Below are 11,729 nucleotides of genomic sequence, written 5' to 3' on the forward strand. Positions count from 1 at the left end.
CATCATTTCTATCACCAAGGTCATATTTTGCAACTACTGATCCTTCCTCTTTGCTCCCAACCTTTACATTCCAATCACCAATAATGATCAATACATCATAATTGCATGTTTGATCAATTTCAGATTGAAGAAGTTGTTAGAACTCTTCCGTTTCATCCTCACTGGTTTTAGTGGTTGGTGCATAAATTTTAATAATAATGGTATTAACTAGGCTTCCCTGTAGGTGCATGGATATTATCCTATCACAGACAGCATTGTACCTCATGACTGATCTGGATATGTTCTTTTTGACAATGAATGCAACATCATTCCTCTTCAATTGGTCTTTCTGGCATAGTAAACCATGTGGTCATCAGATTTAAAATTGCCAATACTAGTCCATTTCAGCTCACTAATGCCTGAGATATCAACGTTAATGTGTTTCATTTAATTTTTGCCAATTTCCAATTTTCCTGGATTCATACTTCGTACATTCCATGTTCCAATTTTTAATGGATGTTTACAGCTGTTTGTCTTCATTTTGAGTTGTGCCCCATCAGCAAATGAAGGTCCCGAGGTCTTTATTCCCATGGGCTTTACTCCATTTGTGTCATCATGGTCAACTCTACTTTGAGGAAGCAGCTCTTCCCCAGTCGCATTTTGACTGGCTTCCAACCTGAGGGGCTCAATTTCAGGCACTATATCTGACAGTGTTTCTCTGCTATTCATAAAGTTTTCCGTGGCTAAATATTCGGAAGTAGTTTGTCACTCCTTCTTGTCTGTCTTTGTCTGAAAGCTCATCTGAAACCTGTCCACCATGGGTGACTCTGCTAGTATTTGAAATACCAGTGGCATAGCTTCTAGAATCACAGCAACTCACAAGTCACCACAATACAACAAACTGAAAGATGCATGGTGGCCTGACAAAGGAGTATATAGTAAATCTAGGGTTGTAGTGAGTAGAGAAGCCCTAGCAGCCTAGTGGGTTACCTGCTGGACTCTTAGCTACAAGGTGAGCAGTTTGATTCCACCAGGTGATCCATAGTAGAAAAATGAGGTTTTCTGCTCCTATAAAGATTTATAGCCTCAGAAACCCTATATAGGTTGGCTATGAGTTGGAAGCAACACCACAACACACCGTCATGACTACCACTAACACAACCAGTAAGTAGACATGATTTATAAGAGCAAAAGAATTATGGGCTAAGTAACAGAAAAGGTAGTTATAAAAACCAACTGCAATCATATGACAATTTGCAGAAACTAGGATTATAATAGTTAAGAACATATTTTCTCCATTTTGATATAGCATGTTTGCATATGTATTAGTAATTTGTTATATCCCTTCCCATTTGCCTACATGTAGTAACATAAAATTTGATCTTATATCCCAACTATTAAGCTACAGGAGATCTAAGTGGAGATGTGGCTCAACTAGAAGAGAAGAGAATATCACCTAAAGATGAAGAATGGATATTGTAACCTCTTTGGAGGAGAGTTAGTATGTTCTTGATTGCATGAGAAATAGTTACATTTTGTTAGGGGAAAGCTTGATTTTGCTATTGCCTTTTTTTGGAAGTTAAATGTTGTTAAAAGAAATGCATATGACAAAAGCAATTCCATGGTGACAAGAAATGTACTATGTGCTACGTCCACTTAAGTAAGCTGGAAATACATTTATGGTACTGCATAGTTCTGCACAAGAGTTGACAACAAGATAAATTTGTGCAAGATTTGGAAGGTAAGTAGGATACAGCAGCCATATTTTAATTCCTTGTAGGTTGGTGCAGGATTCAGGCATTGTGGAAACTTATCTATGTTATCACTCTTCTCCACTACCTCATTTTTCCAGCTCCTACTAGGTCTCCTTCTTCAGGTTTTCTTTGTCTTGGATAAAGAATGTGACATGATAATAAAAGTTAAGCACTTCTAAACATCACCAACTATTATGATACTAAAGTAAGCAAGAGTCAGACAGGTTTAGTTTGTCCTTGTGATTTCAATTTTACAAATGGCTTCCATTTTGTCCTTATAAGTCACACTTTTCCCATGCACTTTCTTGTTCATATCTAGCTTTCCTTCTGAAATGTTTCTTTAGCTGACCTATAGTAAGCTCAGGCTCAGTACCAGATTCAAAGAAAACAGCTTTTCATCAACTCCTCTACTAGCATCGACAATTAATCCACTAGTCCTTATAATTAATCTCTTACTCTATTTTGCTAATAGAGGTTCTACTTCTTTGACTGAACTCTGACTGACAAGAAACCTAAGAAGAAAGGTCTAAGGAAATGATCATCATAGTTATTCCTGATATAAAATTACTAGTCCTAACTTTGTGCTGTGAATATCTTTAAATAAAACTACCACTTTAATTAAATCGTACAGGGTTTCCGAATGATTTAAATAAAGTGGTAGTTTTTTATAGGGCAAATTTTCTCAACATTTGACAGCTTTAAAAATGTCCTATCTGATGTATTTTAAGTAAAAAAGTCAAGATTGAGAATGTATTTGAAGACTGTTACTCCAGACACCTGTTTCCAAATAGGAAGGTTTTACTTAGAATGAAGTTCTGTGATCCAGACCACATGTTAAGCAACCATAGTCACTAATATTTCTAGTCTGGGTACTGCAGGTGTTCATGTGAGCCTGGGTTCTGTAACAGGGAAATCTCTGTTATTAAGCTCTGGGGTTTTTGTTCAGCCTTCACTATTGCTTCACACACCGTGAGTTCCCAGAGAGCACAGAAGTACTTTGCTGAATCGTCTAGTTGTAAGGTTGAAATGATGAGGCTGATAGATTTCTTTTCTTTCTGGAAAATTGTAGAGTAGCGACCACTCTTTGAGTTCTGGGAAGAAGAACTCTGACGAATGAGGAATATTATCTCACCACTGGAGAGTAGCTTGTACCAGAAAATATAGTACCCTGACGAACTTGTTTCATACTGACAATCCAGAGTGACAGTTATCCCCTCTTGCATGAATTTATCAGACTGATCTTGAATAACATTCTGGGCCACAATGGATCCTGTGGGAAAAATCAGAGAACAGAATTGTTTTCTGGTGTAGGAAATCAAATATTGCAAGAATTACACTAATTGAGAATCTTAACATAAGCTGAATTGATATCTTGTTATGCTACTTTTCTCCTATTCTCATTTTTATATTCAAATCCATGCAAAATACCATATGCTGTGTACAATCTTTTCACCCTGAACATCCCTACCCATGCTTGGAATCTTCCTTACCAGAGTATGTGACGACTACGAACAACCACAGGCGGCTGGAGAGTGGCGTGTGGCACATGTTCCTCTTCACAAATGTGCTTTGTTCTGCTTCAAGCTCAAAGTGCAGTATCTTTGAGTGCTGTGCAGTGTATATACATAGTTCCTGTGTTCTAATGCTATTCCCCCAAACAGGAAATACAGTTTCTTCTGTGTGTCGATCACATGGCCTATGCACAGATGAGAAGAAAATCTGGCTGAATCCATATCTTCACTTTGTATACTTTTCTTTCCTTGATAATTAAATTAAGAAATACATGAAAAGGGCCTTGGAAAAAAACAAGTAATAGGGTTGTAGCTGAAGGCAACCAATGATTGAATCAATTTATGTATATATATGGATTATTCAATGGAATGATTTGGAGTATACATTTATTAAGGATCATGGAACCTCCTTGTAATCTACTTACTACTCACTCATTTTGCATATATTTACTTTTCTCCATCCAGATTCTAATGAAAAGTAGGGAGAAAAATTAACAGATCCTTGGCTTTGTCTGCAAAAGCCATTCTAGCCAATACAATTACTACATCTCTTTCTTAATGAGTTCCAAGACTTTACTTAAACTAGATAATAAATAAAACTACTTCAGACCAGATGAAATCAATTCAGCCCTCCTGACTTGCAGACTCTCCTCTGTTGTTCAGACTTCTGTAACATCATAACAAATGAAATCTAAGGGTAAGAAAAAGAATTGCTCCTAGGGTTCCAGTTTAATACATTCAACACAATGTGCTTAAACATATCTCTACAATTAGGGGATGGCTGCAGACAAGTTCCTTCCATAATACACGTGTTTTAGTCTCTTAGGTGGGGTGGGGGTTGTGTGCCTTGGAAGCGGTTCTGACTTACATATAGACCCTGATTCATATTCACCATGTATAGGGTTTCTGAAGCTGTAGATATTTACAGGAACAAAAAGCCTCATAATTCTCCCTCAGAACGACTGGTAGTTTCGAACTGCTGACCTTGAGGTTAGCAGCCCAACTCTTAACCACTATGCTAACGGCGCTCCTTTTAGCCCCATTGGTGGTGGGGATGGTGGTGTGCCTTGGAGTCAGTTCCGACTCATAGCGACCCTGACTCATATCTTCCCTGTCTAGTGTTTCTGAGGCTGCAATTTTTTACGGGAGCAGAAAGCCTCATATTCTCCCACAGACCTGCTGGTAGTTTTGAACTGCTGACCTTGGGGTTAGCAGCCTGACTCTTAACCACTATACTGCCATCGCTCCTTTTAGCCTCATTGTTGTTGTTGTTAAGTGCCGTCGAGTCGGCTCTGACCCATAGCTACCCTATATAGGGTTTCTGAGGAGCAGCTGGTGAGTTTGAACTGCCGACCTTGCAGTTCAAACGGATTTGCATTCTGGCACATTAGCCCACGGTGCCACACCAGGACTCCTTTAGCCTCATTTGTTGTTGTTGTTAGGTGCCATCGAGTTGATTCTGACCCATAGCGACCCTGTATAGGGTTTCCAAGGAGCAGCTGGTGAGCTTGAAACACCGACCTTTGCAGTCTGACACATTAGCTCACAGCACCATTAGGATGTCTTTAAAAAAGAGTTAATCAAAGTAATCACTTCCAAAAGAATTTTCTAGGCCAGTTATATTCAAGGTAGAAAGGTTAACTCAGAAGATTATGATCACTGTGTTGAGGACTCCAAAGGGATAATCTTTATGGATTTTCTTGAAGGACATAGGACACTCTTGGGAGTTTATTGTAACAAAGTCTTGAGAAAATGGAAAATCACACTGGTGAGAAAAGATCCAGGAAAGTTCTGCCAAGGATTGTTTTGACAATGCCCCTGCTCATTCTTAGAGGGTAGCAAAGACTGTCCTATGAGAACTCTATTGGGAGACTTTCCCTATCCACCCTACAGCCCTGGTCTTTCATCTTCAGATTTCTTTTTGATCTCAAAATTCAAAGAACATTTCAAATTTGAGTCCCTCAAGAAAACCAAAACTGTTTTGACATGGTTTAAAAAAGAGAGTGCAGAATTCTTTGGAGAAGCGTTGTTGTTGTTCAATGTCATCAAGTCAGTTCCAACTCATAGTGACCCTGTCGATACAGGGTTCCAAGGAACTGTTGGTGGGTTTGAGCTTCTGACCTTGTGGTTCACAGTCCAGTGTTGTAGAGACAGAAAAATCACCTTCAAAAGTGTACAGATTGAGATGGAGGATATATTGATGCATTAGCCCACAGTGCTACACCAGGACCTCTAAATACCAACAGCGGGAAGGAGTCTCCACATCAAGTATCAATGCTATCCCCTCTGTACACAGGGTAGATAGGGACGGGCAACTTAGATATTGACTATCTAAAATGAGGGGGTGATAAAGGCATGAAGTGACTGTCTTACCAGGTTTCAAGAGGGAGTTTAGTTTAAGAGTGTGTGGGAGAAGAATAGTTTTCATCTCTCTAGATGGACCTGGTTAAAAGAGATAGGGATAAGATTATTATGAGTAATTGCTATCATGACTAATTGCATCTGTCATAATTGTAAAAGTAGAAGTTTTGTAACAAAAATGGGGGAGTAGTTAATCTTATAGTACAGAAACAAAGGATCCAAGGTAGAAGAGCACAAGCAGAATGCGAGATCTTATCCAGAGAAGCAGTGACACCAAAGATGGAGGCAGAAATGGGGACATGGAGAGAGGGAGCAGCTGACGACTTCATGGAAAGAGAGGAACTAAGAGCTGATGACCAGGAGTCAGATTTGTAGAACAGGTCCTTTGGTGGTTTAAATTATATATGCCTGAGTGTTAAAAAAAAAAAAAAAAAGAACTAAAGTGAATAGAGAGAAATATTGTATCTGATGGTACATAGAGGGGATTATAATCATTGTAATGAAACAAGATGTATGATTTGTTGAATGTAAAACTAATGATCTTCCCTGTAAACGTTCACTCAATTCACAATAAAAATTTTAAAAAAAGAAAGGAAGAAAGAAACTGAATTATATGAAGAAGAACATGAGACTAAAACACTTACCAACAACAAATTTAATTTGTTAACTATTTAAAAAGCATTTTATTGTGTTTTAGGTGAGAATTTACATAGCAAGTTAACTTTTCAACTAATAGTAAATACACAAATTGTTCTGTAACATTGGATCAGTCTTTACAATTTGTCAGTAATCTCCATTTTTTCTTTCCTGGTTCTGTTTCCGTTTGTTCATTTGTTCAGTCTCCCTGCCCTGTATTGCCTTCAACTTTGTTTTCATTAAAGCGTTGCCCTTTTAGTCTCATATGTTGTTGTTAAGTGCTGCCAAGTCAGTTCTGACCCACAGGGACCCTGCAAAGCGTTTCCAAGGAGAGGCTGGTGAGCTTGAACCGCTGACCTTGAGGTTCAAACTGATATTTTAGTCCAGAGCAGTAACCCACAGCACCACACCAGGACTTCTTACTTTCACATAGTTGATTATAAAGAGCACATTCTTCTTGGGTTTTATTGTCTATTTTATAGGCCTGTCTACTAATTTGTCAAAAAATGGCCTCTGGGAATGTCTTCAATTTCAAGTTAGAAGGTTGTTTTAGAACAGTAGTCTCCAAGGGTCCTCCAGTCTCTTTCAGACCAGTAAGTTTGTTTTTTCTTTTAATTTTAATTTTGTTCTATGTTTTTACTTATTCTCACTAGGACCTTCTATTGTGACCCTGATCAGAGTAATTGGTAGTGATAGCTGGACACCATCTAGATCTTCTGGTCTCAGGTTAGAGGAGGCTGTGCTTCATGGAGCCATTAGTTCTTTGAATTCATTGCTTCCTTGAGTCTTCAGTTTGTTTCATTCTCCTCTACTAATAGAGAGACCAATAGAGAACAGTAGAAATTAAAATTTTTTCAAGAAAATTATTTATAATTTGAGTAAATAAATTTGAAATCATCTAGGAAATAGAATAGTTTAATAGAAAAATATGTATTTCTAAAAGTAACTCAAGAAGAAATTGATAAAAGACCAACATACCAAAAATCAGTTGAATTCTTCTAAACCAACAAAGGGAACTCTGAAAAAGGAAATAAGAAAAACAGTATCATTTGTGATAGTTCCCCAATACTTAGAATACTTAGAAATCAATCTAATTAGAGACATAAAAGATTCACACTTACTTCAATATATTTGCTCATTCACCCATTAAAGAAAATTTCTTTTGTTTACACTTTGCATTTCAAATAAAGTTTCTATAAGTCTTCTTTATATCTGGCAATCTTTTTAACTTGAAGATTATATCGTCTGATATTAATAATTGTTAATAGTCTATTTGTTTTTATAATTGTTGTTAGAGACTGTTGTGTCAGTTCATTGTGATCCTGTATAGGATTTCCGAGGAGCTATTGTTGGGTTTGAACTGCTGATGTTGTGGTTTGAAATCCATTGCTGATCCTAAAGCACCACACCATGAGTTCTTTCAATGATTGTTGTTGTTGTGAAGTGCCACTGAGTCGGATTTGATTTATAGTGACCCTGTATAGAGTTACCAAAGAGGGGCTGGTGAGTTTGAACCACTGATCTTGCAGTTCAAAACCAACCTAAGATTGAGTGTTTAACCTATGGTGCCACACCAGAACTAGGACTTACATATTATATTTTCTTCCATCTTTTTCTTTTAGCGTATCTATGCTTTGTATTTTGTTTCCTTCTCTTGTAAATAGAAATTCTCTTAGTTTTTCTTTTCTTATCCAGTCTGACAATAAAAGTAGCTTTTATAAATACATTGAATGCAATGATTTATATGGTTAGGATAAGTCTATCTGTTTTGTTTTGCCTTTTTATCCCATCTGTTCTTTGTTCATTTTTCCTCTTTCCTTGTCTTTTTAAAAGATTAGTCTAGCTTTCTCTCTCAGCACTATAGGATTGGCACTGGACTGTGAACCACAAGGTCAGCAGCTCAAAACCACCAGCTGCTTCAGGGTCACTGTGAGTCAAACAGACTCAACGGCACTTAACAACTGACTTATTATTAAGACCGCTTAATTTTTTTTTCATTTTTCAATGAATATCTAGAGTTCATAAATTTTATTTTTATCAGTCTACTTTCAAATAATACTATGCCACTTCATATATAATGTAAGAATCATAAAATATTATGTTTTCAAAATCTCCCCAGTTGTCTTTTTGTGCCTTTGTTATCATATTTTTTCTATGTATACTGCAAATCTCATGATGCATCATTACTAGTTTTTGCTTTATATTGTTGTTGTTAAGAACCATGGAGTTGGTTCCAACTCATAGTGACCCTGCACAGGGTTCATGAGGCTGCAAATCTTTACAGGAGCAGAAAGCTTCATGTTTCTCCCACGGAACAGCTGGTAGTTTCGAACTGCCGACCTTGAGGTTAGCAGCCTGGTTCATAACCACTGTGCTGCCAGCTTTTATTTAAAGAGATTAAGGAAAGAAAAAAAATTCTATTTTATTTTCTATATTTACTTACATACATGCCATTTTCATTTCTTTGTAAAATTTGAGCCTACTTCTGGGAAAATTTTGTTTCAGCAAGGTATTGAAAATATTTTGCAGTGAAAGCCTGCTAGTAACAAATTCTTTGTGTGTATTGTCTGAAATTATCGTCATTTCATGTTCATTTGTAAGGTATATATTTACTTATATAGAGTTTTTTTTAAAGGTTTTTGTTTCCCTCAAAGTTATAAAAATGTCATTGTAGTAACTCCTGTCCCTTCTTCTTTATTTTAAGTTTTTATTGTGAATTGAATAACAGTTTACATGAGAGAACATCAGTTTTACACTCATCATTTCATTGCAATGATTACAATCTCCTCTGAGCATCATCATTCTACAGTATTTAATTCAATTCCCTCTATTTTTGGGGGGGGCTGGGGGAGTGTGCAATGTACACAAAAACACTCAGGAATATATATTTAAACAGCCAAAGGGCACATTCTGCAAGCCTGCCTCCTGGCTGCCAGCACACAGCCTTTCTCTTTCTGAGTCTTGAGTCGACAGGAGTCAATGGAATGTGGTCAAACTCAGCCCATATCTTCATTGCTGCCTTTCCTCCTCTTCCACTCACCAGCAGACCAACGTGGTCACCAGCAATCTTACATGCCTGCCACTGAGTAGCATCCATTCTGCCTAGTCAGGGTTGATGAAAGGAAATGCAGATAGGTCTCTCGTGATACAGTAGTGAATAATTGTTATCAGGACTGATTGTAAGCGCTAGAAATGTAAGGGTAGACATTTTGGGACAAAGGGAGGGGAGTGATTAACCTTGCAGTCTGGGAGCGGAGATCCCTGGGACCATCAAAGGAGAAGAGCAGAGAATGGAACCCTACCCAGAGAAGCAGGGGTGCTAGGGATGGAGGCAGAGATGATGACTTGGGGAGATGGAGCAGCTGGAGACTTTGGACCTGGAGAGAGAGAGGGGCTGTGTGCTGATGACCGGGGTTCAGCCTTGTGGGGTATACCCTTTGATTGATGGATGATGCATGAAAGGGATTGTAACCATGGCAAGGAAACGATATACGAGGGGATCAATGTGAAGCTGATGTCTTCCCATGTAAACTATCACATAATTCACAATGTTATGTTATGTGCCATCGAGTCGGTTCCGACCCATAGCGACCCTGTACAGGGTTTCCGAGGGTGTAAATCTTTACGGGAGTAGAAAGCCTCATCTTTCTCCCGCGGAGCAGCTGGTAGTTTCGAACCGCTGACCTTAAGGTTCGCAGCCCGATTCGTAACCACTACGCTACCAGAGCTCCTTTAATTCACAATAAAGCATTTTTTTAAAAAATCTTACATGCCTGCTCATGTGTTCCCTTTGAGTTTCAGTTTCCAGCTTGGCTTTGTACTGAAGGGCTTAATTGCTTGCTTTAATGGTTCCCATGTGAACAACATGCTTGTTTTTGTAGTAGCCAATCATACTGCCAAAAAAAAAACCAAGAAGCAGTTTATTCATCACATAGGGTCACTCTGAGCCAAAAAATATTCAGAGGCACCTAATAATAGCAGTAACACAATGTATCAATGAAAACGAATCGACATATCTGTTAGTCTAAACCCAACAGCAGTGTTTGGCTGACAATCTCAGCTACAGGTTTGGGTAGAGGCTGCAGGTGCTTGCTAAACACTGTGCACTTGCTGCGCAGAAGTAGGTGGCTGAGTCTTCAGGCTGAGAAGTTGAGATATGCAAAGAGAAGTGTTTCACAGTTTTATTGAAAAAAACTGTGAATCTTTTGTCTTCATGTTTACTCACAACTGAACGTATGGCTGTCAAAAATTCAGGGCCTTTACCAGGGTATTGTCGATACCATGGGAAGTAGTCAAAAGCACTGTTATCATAAGTGCAGTTCAGAATTGAAGTCCTTCCTTCCTGGACTATTAGAGAGTGAGGATTTTGCATCACCTGCTGTCGGTTACTTTTCTCCTGTTGGCCACTCACCCCTGCTGAGAAAAATAATAAAAAGTCATTAGGCCTCCAAATTTATATCTCCTTCTTAAAGTTTCTATCTGCACAAGTTAGCCTACACCCTACTTTTTTAATTCCCTTAAATTAATGACAGAATCTGGGGCTTCTCCTCCATAACTCACAGCCTAGCTGAAACCATAGAATTAAACACAATGCTCCCAGGAGCTTGTTCATTCTTCCAGACTCCAGAGCTATGTGACAAGCCAGATGCTCCTCTGTTCTTCCTCACAGCTGCAACTCTGACTTTAAATTTGACCCACTTTCATTCTTTCAACAGGCCCCTCCCATTAACAAGTGTTTTCATCTGAAGATATTCTTCAAAGGAAACACTTCACCATTTCGCCCAAACTTGGAATTGCTGAAAATATGTCCACTGAGCATCAGAAATCCCTTCCTTAAATCTAGATAAGGATCAGTTTCAAATTCTTCTTTCCCAGCCTTTTCCTTACATCTCCTATAAAGTTTAGAGCTGTATTCAGGGAGAGCTGGCATGTCAGGTGTTGTTAATGCTGTTAAGTGGCCTCCCAGATGCTTTATTTTAGAATGGTGAAGGACTCTCCTGAAGCCACGTGGCCATCATGTTTATGGCTGTTTCTTTTCTGTTGTTTGTTCAAATTAGAGTTCATAATCAGCCATTACAATCAGAACATAGAGAAGATAGGTGGTTTCTCTGGTTTCAAGTAACTTAAACTTTATTACTATCTTCATATGTCTTCATATTTTAAGTGGACTTTACAAAATAATGGGAGTTATAAAAATCATTTTCAATGTATTTGTATTTCTGTGAAAACACAAATAAAACAAATTAAGTATTTCTAAGAATATGCCTACATGGGGAAAAATTGGAAATATTGAAAATGCCTACTCTGGGGCATTTTAATCTCCAAATGAATGAGAGGATGGAAATTTTGCAAGGACTTCTAAAAATAGCGGACCATGACCATCCAGTTATGCAGGATTTTCATTTATTCTCTACTTGAGGTTTAACAAATTTTTAAATTTTTCTTTATACATTATCTTCATTGATGACATATGAAGAATCACTCTTAA

At 38.0% G+C, this 11,729-nt stretch overlaps 1 protein-coding gene across 1 annotated transcript; it reads right to left on the reverse strand.

Moving 5' to 3' along the window:
- Positions 1 to 2,593: 2,593 nt before the first annotated feature.
- Positions 2,594 to 10,853, reverse strand: LOC102820837. Its single transcript, XM_006835536.1, has 3 exons — positions 10,802 to 10,853; positions 10,349 to 10,654; positions 2,594 to 3,003 (listed from the first exon to the last, which is right to left on the reverse strand). The coding sequence occupies exons 1-3, from the start codon at positions 10,851 to 10,853 to the stop codon at positions 2,594 to 2,596; spliced, it is 768 nt and encodes a 255-aa protein (XP_006835599.1).
- Positions 10,854 to 11,729: the final 876 nt, after the last annotated feature.

This window comes from Chrysochloris asiatica, unplaced genomic scaffold (genome assembly GCF_000296735.1).
Source record: "Chrysochloris asiatica unplaced genomic scaffold, ChrAsi1.0 scaffold00017, whole genome shotgun sequence".
Lineage (NCBI taxonomy): Eukaryota > Metazoa > Chordata > Mammalia > Afrosoricida > Chrysochloridae > Chrysochloris > Chrysochloris asiatica.